Raw genomic sequence first — 25,280 nt, 5'->3', positions numbered from 1 at the left:
ACACTGATTGGTTAATTATGGAAGGTAAAGACTTAAATACTCAGGTCTGACTTGGATGGACAGACAGATGGATTGAGGGGCAATGGATGGCTAGAGGCATCAGTGAGTGTGCCAATCACTAGCCTAGAGAGTCTATTGGGAAGTCTAGTGGAGGGAAGGATGTGTAGGGAGAGGTTCATAAACTCAAGGTCTAGAGGAATGCTGCCCTACCTATAGATTTTTTGGGCCATCAGGGCCAGGAGGAATACCATTGGCTGGCTTTTCCAGCTGCCCAAGCCTTGATCACTGAGGCAGAGACAGGAGAGCAAATTCCAGGTTAGTTCACAGAAGAATTTCCACGAGAGGAGTCGTCTTGGAAATGTAGTGCAGTACAAGCGTAGGTAGAGAGTGCCCGTTGGTGGTGATGTGCCAGCAGGCCAGGAATTGCCCAGAGAGGACTCAGGCTCAGGGCACCTGTTCATCTACATGTTTTGTGTCCAGGTACCTCTGGCGCAGGGGCCAGAAGGGCCCTGTACAAACAGATACGTGTTTTGGAGAGCAGTGCTTTGAGGCTTTTCTGAGATGGCTCAGCCTAGGAGTTGGAGAGACAGGGTCAATAAAGAAAGCAAAGGCAAATTTACTTTTAGAGAACACGGCACAGCCGTGGGGGCAGATGAGCATACACCAACGTTGTCAGAGGGAGACTGCCCCTGTATGAAAGCATTTACGAGGCCAAGCGACCGAGCTTCAAGATTATGGGGAGTTCAAATGTTACAGATCAAAGGCAAGTCATCCTGGGCTGCTTTCAGTCCCTCTGAAAGCCATTCATTACCCAGCCCCCATCCGATCTTGTGACTGAGAGCCTTTAAAGTGTACACCTGGCAGGCCGCTAGCTTCCACCAATCCCAAAGCCGGGAATGCCATCAGACAGCATCTAAAACCCATGTCAGCTTCCCTTCTGTGCTGTGACTCACCTACCTGTGGTCACCACCAATGTATTTGGTAAATGCCTCGATGTATGAGAGCCTTTGTTCTATAACTAATATGTGTGTGTATTAAGCCCAGCACTGTTTGCAGTATAAAACACTTCCACATGGACCATATTTTGGGGGGCAACTTGTCCTGGGGCCATTGTCATTCATATTTGGCTTAAGAATAAACTCTTACCCCCCCTCTCAGGTGAGAGCTGCTCTGTGTCCAGCTGGGCCAACTAGAGCTTAAGGCTGGAAAGAAGTTTCTAGAACCTTCCACCAGCTTGCAGTCTAATGACTTCCTCTGGCCTTGCAGGCCCTTCCCTTGCATTGCTAACCTGCCAGGATCGTAGGTCCACACCGGGCTCCAAAGTACAGGGAGCCACAGGGATGTGGATGATGGCTACCTTGTAACCTCTGGGAGCCTAATAGAGAGAATGCTGTGAGTTTTCAAGCCTTTCCAGGAACCACTTGAGGAGACAATGTGAGTGTGGAAGTGGGCCTACTGCTCATGAACTGGTACACACCGTGGTAGTGGTCCCGAGGACATGGGAAGTGAGTATGAAAGAAGTTACACTATGTTGGGTGAGCACACCTGCTTTTGAATAAGGTCTAGCTGGTTGGCAAGCTTTGTGCTTTTAAATGAGCCTCCATGGCTAGGCATGGTGGCACACACCTTTAATTCCAACATTTAGGAGGCAAAAGCAGACAGATCTCTTGTGTTGAAGGTCAGCCTGGCTTACATAACAAGTTCTGGGACAGCCGGGGATACATAGTGAGACCCCATGTCAAAAAAAAGAAAATGAAATGGATCTTAGTTGTGAGGAAGGAAAGATACCCTGCCGTGGTCCTTGAGGGACCCTGTTCTGTGAGGTCTTGCTGTCTTCCACCTACCCTGTCTTGTCTAAAGGTTCAACGCAACCTCTACTTCTGTCTCCTGATTCATGAAACCAAAATGTTAGAAATGGGGAAGGGTGTGGGGCACCTCGAAGAGAACACCTTGCAGGCAGAGCCCAAGATGGAAGTGAATCCCTTGGGGGATGAAGTCTGTAGTTCTTATGTCCACTTTCAAGGTAGCAGTCAACAGAGCCATCATGGAGGAGGAGGGGAAGGAGGAGGAGGGAGGGTGGGGACAGACAGAGTCTGAAGAAGTGGCCTGCAGCTGGCCAAGGCAGAATCATGTCAGACAAAGCGAGGGACTGAAGCATCCCAAGGAACACAAAGAGACAGATTCCAAAGTCAGGAAGAGGAAGCCAGTGGCATGGGGGACCTGGTGGGGTACAGACCAGCACGAGTCAGGTGCTCTTGCTACAGGATCCCCTCCAGTCCTCACAGAGCCTGCAAAGTCAGTGCTGTGTTTGTGGGTCTGTCACACAATGGTGTGACTGTCCCCATCGCAGGGTCAGCAAGCCTAGTGGCACACCGTCCATGGAGCCCCTGTCACGTGGATTCAGCGGACTGTCCAGGGCTTACCCAGGGTCCCACGGAGAGTAAGGTCGGAGAGCAGATGCCTTGGGTGAGGGTACGTGAATAAAGAGGTGGGAGCTGGAGGAGGGAAGGAAGCCTCCCCTGACCCCAAGACCAGGAGGAGACCCAAACCTCTATAGCAACCTGAAGGGTCCCAGGCTGTCTCCAAAGGATGGACAGACGCTGCTCACAGCACACCCTTAGCTGGGCCACACAGGACTCCTTCCTGTAGCCTGTGAGGGACTCCTCCACCTGGAACCAGACACCAAAGGCTCAGGCATTGCCCCTGTAAGTGCCGGCCCCAGGTATCATAGCCTCTCCCCTTTACTGCCAGAGAATGTTTCAGGAGAGCATTGTCCTGAGAGGGAGTTCCAGCAATGGACACAGAAGAACTGAGCATGGGGTTCTGGTCCTGGTCAGTCCCACTTAACGCAGACACAGCCTTGGGCTAGTCACTTAACCCCTAGTGCTGAAAGCACTGGCTGGGTGAAGCAAGGCAAACATCGTTGTCCCTTCCAGGGGCCCTGAGAACTCAATGAAATGACTCATGAAGGAACCTCAGTGAGCTTCTGGAAGATGGTGCCTATTGTGGTCAGCACACACTGACTAAAAGACAACCAAAAAGGAAATTGAAAAGGAGAACTGGGGTTGGAGTCTCACGGTGATACTTATCTGGGTCTCAATATTTCCATCTGGAAACTGGGTGAATACATACACCTCGTGCTCTGCAGGGCTGGTGTAGGATATCCTGCTTTGTGGCTGTGAATTGCAATGGGGGGGGGGGGCGTTGGGTTTTCTCAAAAGACAGAAATGAGCTACTGGACCTGTAGGGTAGTCCATGCCTGTCCCACTCCCTCTGGAAAAAGCCTTTCAGGCTCTTCTGCATTCTCAGTAGGGTCTGGACTCAGAGTGGATCCCTGTTCTGGCTGAGCCATCCTCGAGACTTAGAGCTAGCCAGGCTCTGCACCTTCCGTGAATGTGTGTGAGGCCCCTTTCCTTGTTAAGGTTTGTGTGTCTCCCGGTCTAGTCTTCTAGCCACAGAAGTTGATTTATATCCATGTCCTTTCTAGACAAGAAACCAGAGATGCAGGAAGGGCTCCCTGGACCACCCATGAACATAGATTTGAAGTAGGGCAGCTCTTGGGTTCTAAGGGCAGAGCGAGAGGAAAAAGACGGCACTCTCTAAGAAAAGGACTCTGTCAGAGCTGGGACTTTGCTTTGCCCTGCCAAACAGAGTCAGTGAGTATTTGCATAGAGCCACACCTTGGGAAAATTTGTCTCTAAACAGCAAGAGCTTCCTTCCCCTTGGGCCCCGGAAGCTGGGCAGGCTGAGGGCCCCTGCACATTCATAGTTTAGCAGATCCTTCTCCGGCCAGGGAGATCGCTCAGGTGGTAAAGCACACTCGGAATCTAAGCACTGGAGGACTAGAGATGCTGAATCCCAGGAGCCTGCTAGTCAGCCAGCTTAGTCCAATCAGTGAGCTGTTATAAGGTCCTTACCCAAACAAACAAACGAGGTAGTTAGGAATTCCTGAGGCTGAGGCACACACACACACACACACACACACACACACACACACACAGTGGCATGCACACTTGCACCTGTACACACAAGTGTATACACATACACACACACACACACACACACACACACACACACACACACACACACACACATTTCCTCTCAATCTCTGTATACAAATCCCTTCCTCTAAGGCTGGGAATTATCTGAAGCCTGGGTGGAAATTCCCACAAGCTGGTGGAAGATCCTGCCTCTCACTCAGCTCCTGGCCTGAGCCACACTCAGTTCTCTGCATCAAAGTGAGAGCCATCACAGGTACTCCTGACACAGCCCCTCCCCTTCTCGCCTACTGAGCTGTGCAGACGCCACCCATCCCCCATCCCACTTGATCCAGCGGTCATGCAGCTCCAGGAACGTGGTCTACACTTTGTGAGGCTCCCCCTGCTCACCTCACCCCTGCTCACCTCACCCCTGCTCACCTCACCCCTGCTCACCTCACCCCTCCTCACCTCACCCCTCCTCACCTCACCCCTGCTCACCACCCCTAGCCTTGCTTGCTTCAACTGTCCTCAGCTGCCCTTCCTATCCTCTGTGGTCTGGAGACCTGGCATCAGGAGAACAGGCTCTGAGCTAGTGCAAGGACAGGTCTTGAGAGGATACCAAGGAAAGAACACCATTTGCTTCCAAGGCTGTGGTCCTGGAAGCAAGCCAGAAGGCCAAATTTTCACAGTCTTCACAGCTTCAGGCAGGCAGAGGTCACGGCAGTATTGATTCCCATCAGGCTTAGCATGGTCCATGGAGGAGGGCAGTGACTGGGCTGCCAAGCTTTCCCCAGACCCTCCCTTGAAGAATGTTGAGAGTATCTGGAGCATGAAGCGGGGATAGAGATCAAGAGCCTGCCAAAAAGACAGAGGGCACCACCAAGAAGAGTCCACCACTATGGGGCCTCCCTAGTACACTCAGGGTGGGGATGCAATGGGAACTTGTTGAGTGGGTAGCCAAACCAGACAAGGTAAACAAAGGAAGGCCCAGACCTCAGTTTCTTTATATTAAATGAGAACAAAATACCCTACCAAACACCCCAACCCAACCAGCCGAAACCAGTTCGAAAAAGAACAGTTTGAAGAGTCAAGACTCCTTGATTCCAAACTTTACTACAGAGCTAGAGTAATCAGACACGGTACCGGCCCAAAGGCAGACCCCCAGAACAACAGAATACAGAGCTCAGAAACAGAGGCTGGAGGGGTTGTTCAGTGGTTAAGAGCACTGGCTGCTCTTCTAGAAGACCCAGGTTTGAGGCCCAGCACCCACATGATAGCTCACAACCATCCGTAATTTGAGTACTAGAGGATCCAGTGGCCTCTTCTGGCCTCTGCAGGCACAGGTGATGCAGACATACGTGTAGGCAGGTCACCACCCACACACATTAAAAAAAATTAAAGAGCCCAGAAATAACCCTCACATCTAACATCAATTGATTTTTAAAGATTTATTTTGTGTGGTGTGTGTGTGTGTGTGTCTGTGTGTGTGTGTGTGTGTGTGTGTGTGTGACATTTGTGTGGGTCCCCTTAGAGGACAGGAGAGGGCATCAGACTCCTCGGAGCTGGAGTTAAAGGTGGTTGTGAGTCACCTGATCTGGGTGCTGGGATCTGAACTCCCATCCTCTAGAGGAGAAAGTCCATTCAACCAGTGAGCCATTTCTCCAGCCCCTGGTCAACTGATTTTGCGTAGGTGCCAAGAACATTCAGTTGGGAAATGACAGTCTTTTTCACAAACACTGTTGGGAAAGCTAGTTATGCACGTGTAAAAGAATGAAGTCAGACCCTTACCTTATACCATGTGCAAAGACCAACACAAAATGTGTCAGTAACAGAAGCATAAAACCTATCGCTATAAAAATCTGTAAAGAAGAGCCGGGCGGTGGTGGCGCACGCCTTTAATCCCAGCACTCGGGAGGCAGAGCCAGGCGGATCTCTGTGAGTTCGAGGCCAGCCTGGGCTACCAAGTGAGTTCCAGGAGAGGCGCAAAGCTACACAGAGAAACCCTGTCTCGCAAAACAAAACAAAACAAAACAAAACAAAACAAAACAAAAAAAATCTGTAAAGAAGACCTACAAACGAGGAAAGCTTCCCAACACTGAGGCTAACAATGCCATCCTGAATACGACACTATGACCAAACAGCACAAACACAGGTGCACTGTGCCTGACTACAGAGTGAACATCTGTGCATCAGAGGACATCGAGAGACTAGAAAGACAATTTACAGACTAGAATGGAAGATTCGAAAATCACATGCCGAGTAAACAACACTCATCTAGAATACGTAAGGAACTCAACAAGATGAAGGACACGATTCGAAAATGGTCAAAGGTCTTGAGCAGACATTTCTCCGAAGAAGATACACCAGTGAGCAATGAGTGCAGGAATAGATGCCCTACATCATTAGTCATCAGGGAACTGCAAATCAAAACCACAATAAGACACCACTTCATGCCGGTGAGGACTGCCATGACTCAAGAAAAAAGAAAAAAAGAAATCAAGCCCAGCAGAGATGGAAAAATCAGCACCTTCCCCATGGCTGAGTGAATACAAAATGGGTCAGTCTGCATGAAAACCAGCTTGTCAGGATGTTGATGATGTGGGGTCAAGCTCAGGGGTAGAGCACTTAGGCCCTGAGTTTGATCCCAACATTGGGGGTGGAAAGTTAAACATGGCCATTACCATGTGGCCCAGGAACCCCAATTCTAGGTCTGCACTGGATGAAAAGCAGCATTAATCATGATAGCTGAAAGGAAAGACACAGACAGATATCCATCAATGGGTGAATGCCAGACCAGGCACACATTCCCTCTGTCTGAATTATGAAGAAATAGTGCTGTTTTTTCTATCCAGTGGTCAATAAAACAAAATTCCACAAAAAATGTTTTTAAAAAGAAGCCGCTTGGTAGAATTTCAAATTCCTCCAGAGCCAGTACTTCTTGAAATCAAAATATGTGCTCAAGTTTCTCTTTTTGCTACAAATTACATTCTGCTTACAGCTGTGCTGTTTTAAATCAGCCAATTGTACAAGAAGGTGAGTCCAAGCTCAGACCACTCAGAGTGAGTGAGGCCCAGGACCCCTTTGCTTTAGGAATAAAAACCCAGCAGGGCCCGCTGTGGGCATGCTTGCCTGTTCAACTGGGCACAGAGCCCCTTCTGCAGAATTCAAACGTTCTGCTTTACCAAAACGCTTTCGATTGTGTGGTCATTTTCCTGAGACTCCAGACCCTTTTCTTTCACTGTGATGGAACACAATTGTGCCATACAAGAAGAGAGAATTCCTGACAGATGCTACAGCGTGAATGAGCCTCACAGACGTTATGCCAAGTCTATTACACCAGACAGAGGAGAATAAATATGGTGGGGCTCTGCTTGTATAAATGTGGGTACCCAGACAGGTCAAATTCACAGAGGTAGACAGCAGAGCTGGGTGTGGTGCACACAGCTACAATTGCATCGTTTAGAGGTAGAGGCAGAGTTCAAGGGCTGCCCGGGCTGTATAGGAAGACCCTGTCTCAAACCAAACAAACACGACTGGAATGAGTAGAGCAAGAGGTGGTGATAGATACAGATATGTGAGAGAGTGCCTGCTTTGTGAATCCAAGGCCTTAGGCTCAATCCCCAGAGCCCAGCCCTCCTGTCTCTACCCCAGCACACACATGTCGAATAGAGACGAAATGGGATGAGGAGAGAATGTTGTGGTTTAGAAGATAAATTTTATCCAAAGACCTACATGTCAAAGGCTTGGCTGCCAGCCTGTAGCACTACTAGAGGGTGGCAGAGCCCTTAGAAGGTGGGTCCTAACGGAAGGAAGTGATGTCACCAGGGCCTGCTCTTGAGGAAGGTACTGGGACCCAGCTTTCCTCCATCTCTCCCCTCCTTCTTCCTCTCTTTTCTCCTTCCACTTCCTTCTTCCCTGTCCCCATCCCCCCTCCCTCTCTTCCCCACCTTCCTTCTTGGCTCCCGTAAGGTGAGCAGCTTTGCTCACCCCGATCTTCTGCCTCACTACAGGCTAATGCAGGGAGGGACCAAGAAAACATTTGAAACCATGAGCCAAAGAGACCTTCCTTCTTAATAAGCTGATTCCTCAGGGATCATGTCATAGCCCTGGAAAGCAAACAGAGCAGGATGGGAAGGAATTACATCATTTAGGGGGAGCAGTTTCTGTTCAGACAATAAACATTTCTAGAAACACTGAATATGCTTAATATCACTGACTGACACACTTAATACTGGTAAAATTGTCAGTTCTATGCTACATATATTTACCACAAAAACCCAACACACAGACACCAAACCTTCAAACTCACCTGCCTCTCAGGTGAGTCAAGGAAGCCATGCAAATGATAAAGGCTGAATGAGTGCTCCATCAGCCACAGGACTCGTCACTACAGCTACGAGCGAGCTCCGGCGGTATTCCGGCATGGCCACACATTTAAGGTCGGCTCCACCCCCAGAGAATTTGACCTAATTTGTCTGGAGCCAGGCACTGGGGTTTTTGAGAGCTCTGGCCCTGCTCTATCTCTGACCTTATCTCCTCTGGCTGCTTCAGTCCTTCCTTCTGGCCACACACAGTCCTTCCGGTGGTCCGTTGAACCTAGCAAGCTGATACCTGCCTCAAACCATTGCTCTCTCCCCCCACCCCACCCCCACCCCGTGGTTCCATTTCCCATTCCTGTCACTGCAGCTGAGAAGCCCTGGGTCCCTTTTGGCACCCCATCCTCACACTGGTGGCGAATCTCTGGGGCTATCACCTAATGGCGGCTGCCCCGCCTATCGGCTCCATCACCGTTGCTCAAGGGGTAAGGCATCATCACACACCACCCCTTCCAGAATCCCACTAACAGCAGCCGAGGCCCACTTGGGTCCAAGTTCCTAGTCTTTTTTCCCCTCTACCAGCCTGTTTCCTCCCTGCACAGCTAGACTAGGAACATAAGACTCTTTGATAATACTGTAAATTCATTCCGAAAAGCTGAAAATAAGGATTTTTGGAAGTTTCACAATGAAGAAAAGATAGCATTTAAGTGGATATGATTACACAATCAACCCATTTCATGATGCCCCATTAATGTGTGCAGTTCTTGGGTGTGTAGCGGGGCATGTGTGTACTTTGACCGTGTGTGTGTGTGCACATTTTCCTGTACATGGAGGCCAGAGGTCAACTTTAGGGTCTTCCTCAGCTGTTCACTTTATTTTTGGCTGGGTCCCTCATTGAACCTGGAGCTTATCCATTCGGCTGTGCTGACTGGCCAGGGAGCTTCAGGGATCCACCTGCCTGCACCCTCTCAGTGCCGGGGTTACAGGTGCATGCGGTCTGGCTTTTAACAGGTGCTGGGGATCCAAACTCAGGCTCGCATGCTTGCCCAGCAGGTACATTACCAATGGAACCATCTCCCCAACTCAGTTGTTAGGTGGCAGTTATATAGTTTTTGTTTTTGTTGTTTTGTTTTGTTTCGAGACAGGGTTTCTCAGTGTAACAGTCCTGGCTGTCCTGGAACTCGCTTTGCAGACCAGGCTGGCCTTGAACTCAGAGATCTGCCTGCTTCTGCCTCCCAAGTGCTGGGATTTTTTTTAATTTTGAGACAGAATCTTGCTATATTGTCCAGGCTAGTCTTGAATTCATGATTCTCTTATTTCAGCCTCTCCAATGCTTGGATTACAGTTATGTGTGCTCCCGGGCCCCCCACCCTGTGCCTAACTGGAAAAAAAAATCATTAAAAAAAGGAATAACAATCTCATGAGACCATTAGTGTAATTGAGGGAGAGGACATGGGTCATCTTGTGATTTAAAACTAAAGAGACAACTCTCTGGTGGTAGAATGTAATTTTTGGACATAGTTAAAGAGGCATTCTAGAAAGATTTATGTTTAAGAGACATGAAAGCAGTTATAAATCTTCCCTGAGACCCATTCTGGCCCAGCTCACTATGGTCCCCTACCACTGCCGAGAACCTCCCCTTCCTCCAAGCCGGTTTGTAGGTGATAGTGACTCATAGCTCCAAAACAGATAAGTAAAGTGGGGCTCAGAAAGAGAAATGACTGTCTCCAAGCCCACCCAGCAAGTGAGGGTGATACCAGGCAAGGCGTCAGGAAAGCCTGTTCCCCTGGAAATCTGGAAGTTAGAAATAATGGAGCCTGTGAGGGAGTGGCCTTCACAGAGGGCAGCAGCTCAAAGTCAAGGCATTTTCAGCTTCCCAGCTAAGTTCCTTCCCCTGGAGTGCTTTGCGGTGCCAGCCAGCTCGGGTGAGGTGGGAGGGCAGTCCAGCTGTGGCCTGCAACCACAGACCATTTAGCACTAGAGGAAGTGGCCACCAAAGGAACGCATCAGAGAAGGCAGAAGGAAGTGTCTCTGCCGCCCCTTAGGGATGGAAGCCTTTCACAATCCAGCGGGGCTCGCCTGCTGCCAGCTGCTTTGCACAATGTCCTCGGCGCCCTCTCCTCATTTCCACACCTCTGTTCTGCCCTCCTCCTAGCTCCCAAATCCTCCCCACCCCCTAATATCCAAGCAAGCACTGTGGCCCCTGCCCAAGCCTCCCAGGGGTGCTCTAGTTCTATGCAGATGCCAGAAGAGCAAGGGAAATGTTTGCGTTTCTAAAGTGCAGAGCAGGTCATCAAGAATCGCCTTCCTTCACATTTTCTCCAGAGTGGATCCTGCAGCAAGGACACCCTGGAGTGACTATAGGCAGGCACTGCAAAAGATAGAGCCAAGATGGGCGGTGGTGGCGCACGCCTTTAATCCCAGCACTCGGGAGGCAGAGGCAGGCGGATCTCTGTGACTTCGAGGCCAGCCTGGTCTACAGAGTTCCAGGACAGTCAGAGCTACACAGAGAAACCCTGTCTTGAAAAACCAAAAAAAAGCAAACCAACCAACCAAAACAAACAACAACAAAAAGCGGACCCAGCACAGCCGCAAACCTCTGCGGCGGTCTCCTAACCCTTCAGACAGCTGGTCATGCCAGCTGAATGAGCACAGCCATGCCAAGTTGCTGGTTTCTGGCTGCCCTCATGCACAGCCTTTGCAAGAGGTAATGCTATCAAACCACAAACTTGGCCTTCAAATACCTTCTGGGCTTGAAAGCAGGAATTACTTGGTTTTGTTTTCAAATGTCCTGTGTGTGTGTGTGTGTGTGTGTGTGTGTGTGTGTGTGTGTGTGTGTGTGTGTGACGTATGTCCTCTATATTTACCTACTCCATTGGAATGAGAAAAACTGGAGAAAATTGACCTCTACCAAATCCACAGAAACCAGTCTTAACATGGGTGGGGGCCAGAAGGTCATCCCACTCAGATTATAACTGAACCAAGAACCAACGAGCTTAGAAGCCAAGAGCAGAGGGCACTGAGCTGCCTGTGCCCTGGCTCCCACCATGGAGCCAGGAAGCCACTGACTAGATCTCCTTGCAGGCTAGAGTAGGGGACACATGTGGAGTAGCCATCTTGGTGTTAGTACAAAGGGGCGCTGCTCTGTTCCTGTAGGGATGACTTCAGCAGCCGTGAAAAATCTTCTTGGAAACTGAAACGAACATTCTCCTTTTCATTTTGATTTGTTTAATTCATTGAGTGTTAAATTGGCATGGTTCAAAACTCAGTAGTAGATACATTTATATTATGAAAATGTTCACAGACACCTAGCCCTGTCCCTCATCAGTTTCTTTATTCTTATGCTTCCAGCAGCTAATTATATTCATTCATCCCCTCAGAGAGTCTTGCTGTAAAGACGTGCTCATGCTGGTGTCTACTGACCCCCAACTTTTCACAACAGGTTGCATATGAGGCCCACAGCATCCTGCACGCGCGCGCACACACACACACACACACACACACACACACACACACACACACATGCACTATAGTTTTATATATGCGCATGTATGTATGTATGGATCACATCTTACAGGCCTTTTCAGACTGTCCATCCCCATTCCTTCCAACAGTCACTGCAGGGAGATGTGGGAGGAGGCTAATGACAGCCAAGGCTAAGACACCAGAGCCTCCTGGTTCAAGTCCTGCCCTCTCTACAAGTCCCTGTGGCTTCCTAGCCCCTGACTCACATGGAGCCACTGGCCACTGATCCCAAGGTAATGAGGTCCTGCCCTGCTCCAAGTCCTTCCTCAAGGCTTCGTTGGCTTGGTTTGTCCCCCACAGGCCCATGCCCTTCCAAGTCACTTGGATCTGCCCTGCTGCTGTGAAAACCTCCTCCTTAGCCAGTGGATTTTATGAGGTCCCAAAGCAGCTGCTCACCCCAGCAGGAAGGGGCTGACCCACTCTATTTTATTTTAAATAAATTTATTTTACATCACAGGCTGTAGTCACCCCTCCCTCCTCTCCTCCCAGGCCCTCCCCCAACCCCTTCTCTGTTCCCACTCTTTTCCTCCCCACCCCCCCCACCCCCCCCCACCCCCCGCAATCCACTCCCACTCTGTTTCTGTTTAGGAAAGGGCAGGTCTCCCACGGATATCAACAAAACACAGCATGTCAAGTTGCAATAAGACGAAGCACTTCCCCATGTATTAAGTCTGGGCAAAGCGACCCAGTATAAGGAGTAGCTGATCCATTCTTTAAAGCAGAGGTTTGTCTCAGACATCTATGCCCGGGAAATAATCTCCAAGTGAAAAATCTTTATATTCAAAGATCAATCCCTTGTATCACTGGCCAGAATAACAACTTGCAGCAGCCTAAGAGTTCAACACTAGGGGACTGGGTAAGTAAATTATAGCCTGTCCACCAAATCCAAAAGCTGAAGAACTGTGTTGCTATTCACTATGGTCGCTATTGAATATGAGGAAGGCTCAGTTGTGTCCAGGTTCATGCTAAAAAAGGTCATACCACAATGTGAATATTCCTAAGACAACTGAATTGTATAATTTAAAAAATGGTTAAGATGAGCCGGGCAGTGGTGGTGCACACCTTTAATCCCAGCACTCAGGAGGCAGAGGCAGGCGGATCTCTGAGTTTGAGGCCAGCCTGGTCTACGGAGCAAGTTCCAGGACAGCCAGGGCTACAGAACTGGGGGGAAGGAGAGTTAAGATGACAAACAGATGGGGTCAGTTGAATTTTTCCCTGCCCTGCCAGTCAAATCCCTACAGGGAAATGCAGCCTTTTGGTATCATGGCTACCACCCATCAACCAGCTGCTGGTAGTTCGTGGACAACCATTAGGCCCAGGTTTTGCTGCCAGCTTCACAATATGTAGTTCAGCCTGGCTCCACCATCCCCTGCAGTCCCTGGGTTGTGTGTAATAGCATTCTGCCTCCCACTGGCTCCTCCATGCTCAGATTAGCCACAGTGATCCCAGCTTTTGCTTCATGGCCTCTCATTTTTGTGGTGTGGAGCGGGGTCTCACTGTGTAGTCAGACTAGACTCAGACTCCTTATGTAGTCCACAGTAATCAAACTCACAGTCCTCCTGCCTCAGCCTCCCAAGTGCACCGTTGTGAAGAGAATGCCAGACTCTGAGATGAGCAGATTGTGATATGCTTGATTCATATTTGGCCAACTATGTGGCACAGTAGATTGGGAAACAATGCTTTCGGTTCCCTTTATTGTGAATATCAGAACAATTTCCTGTTAAGTAGCACACGTTTTGAATTTTTGTCTCAGTGGTTTTATACAAATATCCAAGGACAAATTCTTCAACTGACTGCTACATCTGAGAGGCTAGTATCCAATTGATGTATTTTATACGTGTATTTTACCACAGTTTAAAATAAAAATTTAAATAGTAGAAACAGAAAAAGAGAGAATACAAAATTATGCACATAGTATACCTATGTAAACTAAATCATATATAGCCAAATAGTACTGCTTGTGTGGTGTGGTATAAGGGTACTCTTCCCTAATTTTTTTCTCAATTCCCAATTTCCTTTTTGGGTCTTATATTCACTGATTTTATGTTTTGTTTTTGTTTTTGTTTTAAGAAGACATACTCAAAGCTTTAACAGCCCAGGGCAGACTGTCAAGAGCATGGCAAATGGCAAACTATCTTGGCACCACGGTAGACAGGTCCTAGAGAGGGGACAAGTGACTTTAGGCCCCACTGATGGGGCCCCTTGGTTTTCCTCTCTCAGCCTAAATGGGGAAACTCAGAATCTCGGGACTGGGAAGGGGAAGAGGCACCCACAGCTAAGGGGGCACATAGGGAAGCAACAGGCCCAGCCTTGAAGGATGAGATATAATCATGCACTAGAGGGAAAAGCTCATCTGCGTCCTTAGCTCCCAAACAGGAGGTGAGGGCCCATGCCAGCATACGGGCCTCAGCCTCTTTCATACCTACTTTTCAACTATCCCCGAAGAGATCAGGTGGAGCTCATGAAAATCTGGCTCAGAAATAGATTTTCTCTCTTAGAACAATACCCAAGAATTCCTTTGCAAAGGCCATTGGCTGTACAGGTCCCAGGGAGCAGAGAGGCCTGGGAGGGAAGTCACTGCTGTTTGAAAACATACCCTGCCTGGCCCAATCAGTGGGGGCCCTCAAGCTCTCCAACTGGACTGTGACACCTTGAAGGCAAGATAATCTCATTTAGATCGTGGAAATAAAACTCAAAGGTCTGTCTTAGATCATTTAGCACAGAATTCTACTCCAAAACTATCTGCAGGGGCTGATAAGACAGTTCAGTGGGCAAGGGTGACTACTGCCGAGCCGGGGACCCGAACTTGATCCCCACCTCTGTGGTGGAAGAAAGAGAAATAACTCCTGTAAGATGTCCTTTGACCTGCACTGGCATGCCACAGTGGGTGAGCCCTCCTATAAATTAAAATGTAATTTTGAGAAACACACACAGAACACAGAAAAGGAAACCAAAGGAAAAATGAGTTCAGGAAGGCAAGTGGCCCCTGGGACATTCGCAGTCATCGGCATCTGAGGCTGTGGTGGCCTGGACTTTCTTAAACTTGTGACCCAGTGCTGAGCAGGGTCTATAGGGTATGAAGCCCTCTCAGTGGGGGAAGCTGGTATTCTTGGTCTCAATTTGGTCTCACAGGACAGGTCCTGCTCTGAGGCTCAGCCACAAATTACCTGTAGATCTGCAATGTTCTTTATCAGGTGAACGTAGAACAGAAATCAAGCCATCTCTCCTCCTCGCTGGGGCCAGCCGCCCCAACTCACCCCCACAGCAGCCAGCCTTGGATGCAGGTCCTCAGTGCCATGGGGGCTCTATGGATGGACTGTAATGCATGGCTAATGAGGGACTGGTCAGCTGTTCCCATGTCAAACGTCCCACCACTTCCAAGTCATTATATCTGCTTTTGCTACGAGAGAGGACTTGAGACAGGGCCTTGCTGTGTATCTCAGGCTAGCCTACAGCTTCCTTTGTAGCCCAGGCTATCCTCAAACTTGCTATCCCCCTCCCTCCACCTCCCAAACACAGGATTACAGGTGTGTGCCACCATGCCCAGTCTATTATATCTGTTTTCTATAATTTTTCTGTCTCCATTGCTACCAGGTGAGACTGTCTCTAGCAGCTCAGGTCCACCCATGTTTATCTATCACCAGCTATGAATCAGGCCCCAGACAGACCTCTACTAATGACTGTATCTACAAGCCCCCATGGGACACACTTATTAAAATTCCTTCCCTAGATGGAGGCATAAACAACGTCTACCCTCTCCTCCCATGGTCCCAATGACAAATTGCTATGGGACTCTACTGAGTTTCACAGAAGAGAACCAATGAGCTTACTTACTGAGCAATGGATGAGAGGTCATGGGCAGGAGCGTGGACGATCTTAAGGCAGCCCACAGAAGAGGTGCACCCAGCAGGGATGACAGCTTCACCCATGGCCTCACAGACGGAACCTCTCCCCTAGTCCTTCCCTGTGTATACGCTCTGGCCCTTTCCCCCAGAACCCGAGGCGAGGCCATGTGTAATTAGGGCAAAATTGCAGACAACTGGGAGCGAGGGAGCCGGCTACACAGGTGAGGGTGTCATGGCTCTCCAGGCCCTTCCTTTCAAGAGAACCAATAGCAACAAGCCAGCAGAGACGATCTTCGGCCAACAGCGCCAGCTGAACTCATAAAGATTGTGGCGGTTTGGCTGGGAGGATAGTCCTCATCACTACTGTTCAAATTGTGGGTAAATAAACTTTGTGGGGCCTGTTAAAATCTTCAGGGTGGGGCGGGGGAGATAGCAAGTGCATAAGTATAAAGGCTGGAGTTGGAATCCCGAAACTCACATAAAATCCGGAGTAGCTCATGTCTATAATCCCAGAGTGCCTAAGGCAAGATTAGAAAGAGAGACAGAGTTCCTGGAAGCCCAAGCGCCGGATGGATGCCAGGTGCTCACAGCAGCAAACAAGGAGCCCCTGTCTCCACAGGTGAAAGGGAGGACTAACACCAGAGACTATCGTCTGATCCACACACACCATGGCACACGTGCATCCATTCTTACACACACACACACACACACACACACACACACACACACACACACACAACTTTGGGGCATCTCCTATAAGTAAAGTCTATGAGTTCTGATGATAGCTCTTAATAACGACATCTTTAATTCCTAGGAAACCTTTGCTTCCCTCCTTATTATGAACTGATGTCAAAAATACTGCTGGTCGATACTGCCTCCCTCATCTGCAGTGTGGTGGTGGGGATGAGGGAAAGATGCCCTTCACTCTTGCCCCCACGGCCTCCAGCTGGCAAAAGAACTGACCCCTTTACAGCTGCAACACTCGGGAAAGTGGGCCCTGCCCCTTGTCTGGGCAGCACAGCGGAGCTGATCGTGTTGACAGATGAGCCAACTCCGGGAACATGAGCGTGGGAGACCTAACCCCACCCCTCATCTTCCATCTGGGGGCATGGGTCGGGGAGAGATGCCCTCTCATCGATGCCTGAGGCAGGTGGGAGAGCTGGCCCTGGCCCTCATCAGCTTCAGCATTTGGGAGAAGCGGCCCCTACACCTTGCCTGGCCAGCACAGTAGAGCTGGCCTTGAAGGTGTAGGTGTGGGAGAACCGACCTGAGGATGTGAAAGTGGGAGAACTGGCCCCAATCCTTGCTCATTGTTGCCAGGGGTGAACTAGCCAGGGCAATGCTGGAGAGCTCACCCTGGTGGTGAAGAGGCCGGAGAGCTGGCGGGCTGACCAACCCTGCAGCTACCCAGGTCCAGAACCAGGGTTATGTGTTGGCCCACCCCAACATCCACCCCATCTGTTATTTCCTGGAGCATGGGGGGAGGGTGGGAGGGTCAGTCCTTCAGACTCAGGGCTGCAAAATCTCCACGACACAGGACAGCAACTAGATGTCCAGGGAGAGTCCCAGCGAGGGTCCTGCGGCAATGGTGTAGCAGACTAGGGGCCAAGAACCAGACCAATGATTCTTTGGGATGAACTCCTGCATGTAAAAATCGATGGATAAAGGGGTTTACTGCCTGACTCACTGTGCCACACGGCAGCTTCCATGAGGAGATGCTCCCTCTCTTCCTCCCCCACTTTCTTTTCTTAAATTTTATTTTCTTTCATGGGGGTGGGGCGGCGAGGGAGATGAGTAAAATCGGGAGACATGATGTGGAGACATGATATGAAAGATACAAAGAATAAATGAAAAGAAAGCTAAAAAATATGGCTGGTTCCCATTTGCGGTCAGGATGGACAAAGTTGCTAAATCAATGATGTGTTCTGATATTACATACTTTCCATCCAGCTCAGAGGTTTCCTTCCACTACTTAAAAACTAGATGTTGGGGCTGGAGAGACGGCTCAACAGCTAAGAGCCTCAGCTGCTCCTCCAGAGGACCTGGGTTTAATGCCTGCTCCCATAACCATCTTTAACTACAGTTCCGGAGGATCTGCCGCCCTCTTCTGGCCTCCACAAGCATTGCATGCACACGGTGCACAGACACACACTCAGGCAAAATACCCATACACATAAAATAAAAATAAAATTTCAGTTTTTTTTTAAAAAAGGCTAGATGTCCTTTTCTCTCTTTCTCCCTCACCACACTCACTGCCTTGGTCCCCCCCCCACCGCCCCTCTTATTGGAGACATACTTTTACTATGCAGACCAGGCTGGCTTTGAACTTACTTTGACCTGAGCTGAAAGTACAGGCATATGCCACGGCTCCAGGCCTAAGACTATTTTCAAAGAGTGTGCTGCCGGGTTGCAGGATCCCAGGGCAGTGTGACAGGTCCCCACTGTCCACTTTCCTCCTTGTCTCTGCTCTGCCTTCCCAGGGATGCTTCTCCTAACCCAGGCCCAGGAAGCCAGCCATGGAGATGAGAAGGTGCCTGAAGCCCTTGAGGCTTGCAGCAGCCCAGAGGTGTGGCAAGCACAGGGTGTGGGTGTGACACCACCCAGGAAGCAGCCCTGGGGTGCTGCTGCTGCCACTGAGCCACACCCTGATGCCCTATAGACTGTCCTTCTGCCTGGGTCCTGCCCCTGGGGCTACTGTTCCCCTCAGCTTTGATCTGGGGAAGGTGAGTCCAGGAGTGTGGGGTTGGGATAGAGATAGTAGGGGCAAAATGGTTAGGGTCCGTGGCCTTCCCTGGCTGCAGAGCTCCAAATCAGAGCAGGAATTGGATTCTGGCTGTCGGCTTGAGCAAATGAAGACCCTGGTGAATGAGATGGGCAAGCCAGTTGTCTCCATCCTTAGCTGTGGACTGGTCCTACACTCTCTTGGTAAAGATAGGGAAACTGAGGCCCAGGCAGGCACAAGGTGCCCTCTCCAGGCAAGGTCCTGTGTCTTCTGTACAGTCAGTTTCAAGGGAGGAAGGTCACTCACACTCTAGCGTGGGCCTCAAGTAAAGCTGGCCGGAAAGGAAGGAAGGATGGCTTTTTTAGCTTTCATCCTCCTGGCTGCGGCCCGGGAAAGGACCCAGGCTGAGGCTTGGAATCCCATGAGTGAGAAATTTGCGTGAGTGAGAAATCTAGAGAGTCCCCTGTGGGCTTGGCGGTGCCACCCTCAGAAGAAACCCTTCCCCAGCTTTAACCAAAAGGTCTCAACTTGTCTCCAAGCACCAGAGAGGACAGTTGGGGTGGGGTGGGGTGGGGGAGTTGTAGGGGGAGAGGAAAAGCTGAAGCTGAAAAAACAGGAGCGGTGAGGTAGCTCTGCGGCCCGGGCCAGGCCCCTTACCGCCCTCACTAGCCAGGTTTCCTTCTTTCATGGGTGAAAAGATTTGATTTACACCTGTGGGGGATTTGAAAAGGCAAGCAGGGAGCTGCCTAGCCCGGCAGCCTTCTTTAGGACCTGAGGTGTGCAGGGTGTCGGAGGTGAGATAAAGAGAAATGACATCAGCAATGGGCCAGGGCTTGACCACGGCAGATCACCTTCAGTTGTCCAATGTTTATTTGTATTTACCGGCATCATATAGATGTAGGAACTGAGGCCCAGAGAGAGAAAAAAAAAATGACCTACGCAGCCCATTTAAAGCCGGGAACCAAACTGAACAAAAGGTGGCCTGGTGCCGGCCAGGGCTGCTGACGTGTCCCTTGTGGTCCCCCTCCCCTCCCCTCGTGTCCTCTTCAAGTCCTCCATTAGACTGTCCTGGTAAGCTCTGCTGTTGGGGCTGCATGTCCCAGAGGAGAATGGGCCTGTGAGCACAGAGGCCATCCCTCTGCCTCCTCTGGGCATGATGTCTGTAGAGAAATCATTATCTCAGCCAGGGTCCCAAGTCAGTAGAGGCTGTGCCTCAGGCCACCGCTATGATAATTAAGACCAAAGTCAAGGCACAACTTTTATGAGAAAACTCCCTTCACAGGGCTGCCACCTCTATGCCACCGTCCCAGGTCACTTCTGCCCAACTGGACCTGTTCCGCAAGCTCACCGCCCCCAGCCGACTCCACTCACCCAGAAGGCATCTCGGAACTGCAGCTGGGCCATCATCCTCAGGCGTCTCTTGTGTCAAATGCTAGTAGGCACTCCTGCCTCAAGCAGGGCTGAACATGGGCCAGGAGCCAGGAGCCCGGCACAGTCCCAGCGCGGCTGGCCCAGGCCCTCCCTCCTGCTTCCAGCCGGCGCCGTCAGCAAGCTCAGAAGGCAGCCACAAGCCAGAGACAACTGCCGGAGGGAGGGAAAAAGGCTCAACCTGTTTCGTTTGGGACTAGAATCAGCAGCGGAATGAGGAAGGAGCCCTGCCCAGCGTTGGGAGGGTGGACCACGGATCAGCCCAGGCCCTTGCCAGCCCCGGTGATGGAGGACACAGGCTGAGGCCCAGGGCAGGCAGCCCAGGTGGCAGGCAGAGAGTGGGAGAGAGGCAGGATGTGCACAGGCCAGGAAGGCAGGCAGGCAGCCTGAGGCCTGCACAGGAAGGTTTGTGCAACCTCCCCCAGGGCAGGCGCAGGGCTCCAACCCACAGGAAGTGGAGCTGCAGCCCGTTCGTTCTCCTGCGCAGCCCCGCCTGCCACCTGCCACCCTGATGCCTGCTCAGGTCCTGGCCCAGTTTAGCCTTAGAACTATCAACTTAGGAATCCTGGGGCTATCGCCTGTCTGCCCAAGCCACAAGAGGATAGGTTCTTGGGGTCTCACCCAGGTCTAGGACACGCCCAATTCATTCCAACCTTAGCAGTTGATGCCTCAGACCAGGTCCCACCTTTAAGTTGCTCACAGTGTGGAGCAGACTCAGCTGTGGTCCAGCGGCTGTGAGAGCACAGAGGTGGAGTGAGCAGGTAACCAGCTAACGGGGCTCAGCCTGGTGTGGCATGGGTCCTGGTACCTGTGCACATCTTCACCCATTCCAGCTTCAGTCCATGATTGTGAGAGACAGAGAGACAGGAGTCTGGAGCCCCGGCTCTGGCTCAGCTTTTCTTTAATTTGGGTCCTTCTCTTTAGAAGCTGAAGGACCTTGACTGACCTTCAGACTCAGAGCCTCAGCCTCCCCTACCTGCCACCTCCGGTCTGTGGAAGAGTATCTTGTATCAAGAATACCTCTGGAATTTCTCTTTGTAGAGCAAATCCCAGGGAACACAATCCTAAGACAGGGTTTGCCCACTCAGCAGAAGAGGCTTCTGGGAGTCCTGAGCCCAGGGTGGGTTGGTGAAAAGGATGAGTCAGGGATTGTCCACAAATCACCACCCTCACTGAGGCTTACCTTAGGACCGCCTGGGTTGATCAGGCACCTACACTCCCAAGTGGGTGTTACATATACCAGGGCTTAGAGAGAGGTACACCCAGGCTTCCTTAAACAGCCCCCCAAGAAGAAACACAGTGAGCCTGGTGCTGGAAGCATCGAGTACTAGACTCCTGGGACTTGAGGTAATAAGCATCTTTTTAAAAGGATTTATTTTTTATTTCTGTTTGTATGTATATGTGTGTGTGTCCTATATGTGCACAGATACCTGTAGAGGCTAGAAGGGGGTGTCCGATCCTCTGGAGCGGGGGTTACAGGCAGTTGTGAGATTCCTAATCCAGGTGCTGGGAATTGAACTCTGATCCTTCAGAAGAACAGATAGATAGCCAGGTGCACACAGAAGCAAACAAGGAGACCCTGAGTCCTGGGATGGCAGATGGTGTGTGCCAGCATGGTCTGGAATCCCAGCCCTCTTTCTGGACTGCCTCCCCTGGTCTTCATTCCTGAGGCAAATCCTCCCATCCTTCAAACCTTCTAAATACAAGACCTGCCTTCACCCTCTCCCTTTTTCAGCCGCAGAACAGAACGGCCAGGGCGGCCAGTTTGGCTCTGGGGCACTTACTAAGTGCCAGGTGCTCCATCAAGTCTCTCAGTCCCTATTCGTTCCACACTCATCCTTAAGATGAGAAATTCAATGATTACCTTAACTCCCTCAAGTTCTAAGGGCCAAGAAGCAGAGGGCTGGTGTGGTCCCAGGCCTATATGACACCAGCACAAACGTCCTCAGCCTCTTCAGTTCTTCCCACCAACACGCCAGTTCTGCCCCGACCCTCTCTCCCCAGCAGATAGGTGGAGAACCTGAATCGAAAGAGGCCGTTGGGCTTGGCACGTGGTTTTGCGTTCACAGTGTTGTATGTGTCAGCTGGGAAGGCTTTGCACCGTACAAAAGATGAGTAAGAGTGCATGGGGAGGCATTATTGTCAGCCTACAGGGGTGTGGAAGCAGGCCTTCTCAAGCTGTTGTGCATCGAGGCTCCAGCTCTGCCCCTCTGAATTCCTCTTCTACTGATGGTCTTCTTCCCTGTGAGCAGCAGCACCTCTGGCCTACCCTCCAGATGCAGCCACATCAAATAAGAAAAGGGAAGCCTACGCCGTCTTCTCCAAAGCCCTGCTCCTCAGGCAATCTCCCCGGGGTCTCATTGGCTAAGAGTAGGTAGCACTTAGCACTGTTGCCGTGAGAACTGACCCCGTGGGGGTGTTACAGATGCTGGAGAAAGTCACAGTAACCATGAGGCCTTCTCCTCGGTTTAGATCCACAAAGGCTGCTGGACACCATCTCCTCTCAGGCCCTTCTGGGCCATGTCTGCCAGGAGGGGAACAGGCCTGGTTTCTTTGTTAAGGGAATTGCAGACCAAAAGACAAGTTCCAGGAAGATTTCTCCTTATGGGGTGGGATTGGAAGACAGTGTTGTGATGAGGAGGTGGGTCACAAGGAGGGAGGGCGGGTTACAAGGACAATAAGGCCTGGAAGGTGCCACCATGCAGGACGAGCGAACTGGTGGAATATAGATGGAAGGATGTAGAATAGCACAGAGGTTTGCAGGAAGCCTTCAAATACTGGAAACGCATGTTAACCCGGTTTCCTCCCTCACCAGCCATCGCCCACACCAAACCCAGTCCTTAGGGAGGGCATCTGGGCTTGAAAATCACAGCTCTTTAATAACCGTTCCTGCTGCTTCAAAACACAGTTTGCCTTGAAGTCTAGGCAGCTGTGCCCCAGGCCAGCCCAGACTGTTTGACATAGCATTTTGAACACGTATGTTTGAAGAACTCAAGAAGTTACAGGTCCAAGGACTAAAAATAAATCACAAATTCAGCTGTTATAGCATTGATTGGCACAGCCAACTGCCTGGTGGGATTCAGCGCGTAAGCCGCTCTGTCCATCCTTTGAGCCATGGAAGCAACAGAGACAACGCCACTGGTAGACATTTGGGGAGTCTCAATGCCTGTGGTGTTTTTACTTACTGTTTAAAGTTGCACTCCCTTGGGGATGGATATTTGTAGAAGACACACTGAGATCTATCAAGTTCAGAGTTTTTCTGCCCAGTACCAGGCTGGCCTGTGTTCTGCTGGGGACAGGGAAGTTGAGCCAGGCATCTCAGTTGGTCATGACCTGACTCCTCAGTCTATGGTGGACAGGCAATCCCCAAGGGTGTCGCAAACAGGCAAGAATGCATTAGGTACGTGGAATGAAAGTATTTCTGCGGAATATGTCACGTGTTGTTGGTCTAGGCCAGGGACAGCTGCCACAGCTCATCCTGAGATGCTATTGGGCATACTCCTAACCCCGACTCTCTAGAAACCAGCAGCTGAATCCTTGCTGTAGGCAGAAGGAATCTAGGCAGGAAAGGATGGCAGAAGACCAGCCCAAGCGGAGCAGTAGGAGATAGTCCTTGAAGTGTGCATCACTGTTACACCAGACTGCTTCTGACAAATCATACAAACCAGCAATATGGCTCAGCTGGTAAAGATGGGTGCCACCAAGCCTGAGAACCTAAAGTCACCCCCTGGGACCTACATGGTAGAAGGAGAGAGCCTTCTTCTGTCACAAGCCATCCTGACTTCCACATGTGTTCTGTAGCATGTGCCCATACTCTCAAACACAGCACACACACACACACACACACACACACACACACACACACACACACACCACAGAAAGTATTACACATGATCAATTAATTTAGCTGAAAACACTCATACAATGATAATATGATATTATTTGGAATTTCAAGACAGCAGTGTCAGAGCACCAGACCCTGGACAAGCTCATTTCTGAGCATCAGGCTCCATGCAGTGGTGTTCGTGCATTCATGAAGCTATCCCTGCTCACCACTGCCTGCTCTCTGTACAGCAGAGTGATGTCTTCAGACTCAAATCTGGCCACTTTCGGGCTGTTCCTTCTTTTTGTGAAGGATGTTGTTCTTAGGCCCATGGTCATTGTCACCACTTAGCCCACAGACCCTGCATGACCTAACCTCAGCCTGCTTTTCAAAACTTGCCTTGCACTTCGCCTCTCCCCTGCACTTTCTTTTGGTTTGCTATCCTGCTTCTTTCTCTCCTATCCCAGATCCCTTTCCCAGGCCCTCTTCTTTGCTTGGCAGGTTCTTCCTCCCTACCCCAGCCTAACTACTGTCTTAGCCCAACTACTTCCCTTCAGATATTACTCTTGTCTCCTCTTCAAGAAAGCCAAGCAATAGACTGCATAGGCCAAAACGCAGGCAAGACAATATCAGTGTGACGACTTCTCAGAGGCTGGAGGAGGGGCTATTGTCATGGAAACAACCCTCATTGGTGGAGCTGATGCCAAGCTGGAGGGAGAGTCTGAAGCAAGAGCTTGGAACCCTGAAGAGGGGGAGGAGACTGGAGCAAAGGAGGCCCTGAAAACTCCTTAGTGACATCCAGGGAGTGAGGAGGCCCCCACCCTTCACTTCATTTGATAATGGCAATCATTTTATCCCTTTCGGTGCCTATGTAATAATGCCTTGATAATGCATCTCCTGGAAGGAGGGGAGCCTCTGCTCTGGTGGAATATCCCTCCAGTGCCAGGCGGCTGTGGCCAGCAGGGAATTCCTGGCAGGCTGTGTAGTCTGTGGATGGGTATGCTGCCTATGGCTGATCTGGGACATTCCAGTACCTGGTCAAGGTGGTCCACTGTTCCTGGAGGAGATGCCTGTGGTGGTATTCTTCTAGGTGGTCCGAGGTCTACATTCTATGTTCTAGGGAATGCTGTGCCCTGCCCCAGAATGAAAAGAGACCCGCTGCAGTGTACCCAGGGAAAATAACAGCTCCCCCCTGCCTGGGGACGTGAACAACAGAAATGATGCTGATTGTCAGACGGCAGAATGTACAGGGACAGAGCGAGTCTGTTGGGGAGGAAGCCGGAAGCCTAAGCCGGAGAGCAGGGACATGATCAACTCGACCAGCTGAGACCAAGTTCAGCAGTAACAGGCGGCCGGCCCACCGAGCTCTGGCTGCATCAGGCCTGGAGCTAAGCACGTCACACACTCTGTGAGGCCTCGTCATCCTCCTCCACAGAGAAGGACACCGTGGCTTAGAGAGGCCGGTTGGCTGGCTGAGTCACGTTGTGCTCTTTCGTCCCTGTTATGCTGAGGAGCCAGGACCTAGGCAGGGACAAAATGAGGAGGAAGCGAGTTCCCAGCTGAGAAGCAACTGAGGAGGTCAACGGTCATGGTGAGCGGCTGGGATCTTAGATGGAGACTCTGCCTCAGGGTCGCCAGTGG

The 25,280-nt window shown here is 50.6% G+C and overlaps 1 protein-coding gene across 1 annotated transcript in view; it reads right to left on the bottom strand.

Annotated features, from left to right (window-relative positions):
- The window catches only part of Pstpip1 (proline-serine-threonine phosphatase interacting protein 1), a 46,645-nt gene extending 25,510 nt beyond the window's left edge, over window positions 1-21,135 (bottom strand). Inside the window, exons 1-2 of the mRNA XM_052761121.1 lie at window positions 20,502-21,135; window positions 19,760-19,969 (exon numbers count right to left, since the gene is read on the bottom strand). Coding sequence (XP_052617081.1) covers window positions 19,760-19,795 — 36 coding nt within the window. The 5' untranslated portion in view covers window positions 19,796-19,969; window positions 20,502-21,135. The remainder of the gene's footprint in view (window positions 1-19,759; window positions 19,970-20,501) is intronic.
- Between the last annotated feature and the right edge of the window lie 4,145 nt (window positions 21,136-25,280).

This window comes from Peromyscus californicus, unplaced genomic scaffold (genome assembly GCF_007827085.1).
Source record: "Peromyscus californicus insignis strain IS unplaced genomic scaffold, ASM782708v3 Scaffold_11__1_contigs__length_118956290, whole genome shotgun sequence".
Classification (NCBI taxonomy): Eukaryota; Metazoa; Chordata; class Mammalia; order Rodentia; family Cricetidae; genus Peromyscus; species Peromyscus californicus.
The sequence above is the reverse complement of the archived record's forward strand: the minus strand, read 5'-3'. Positions and strand labels throughout refer to the sequence as shown.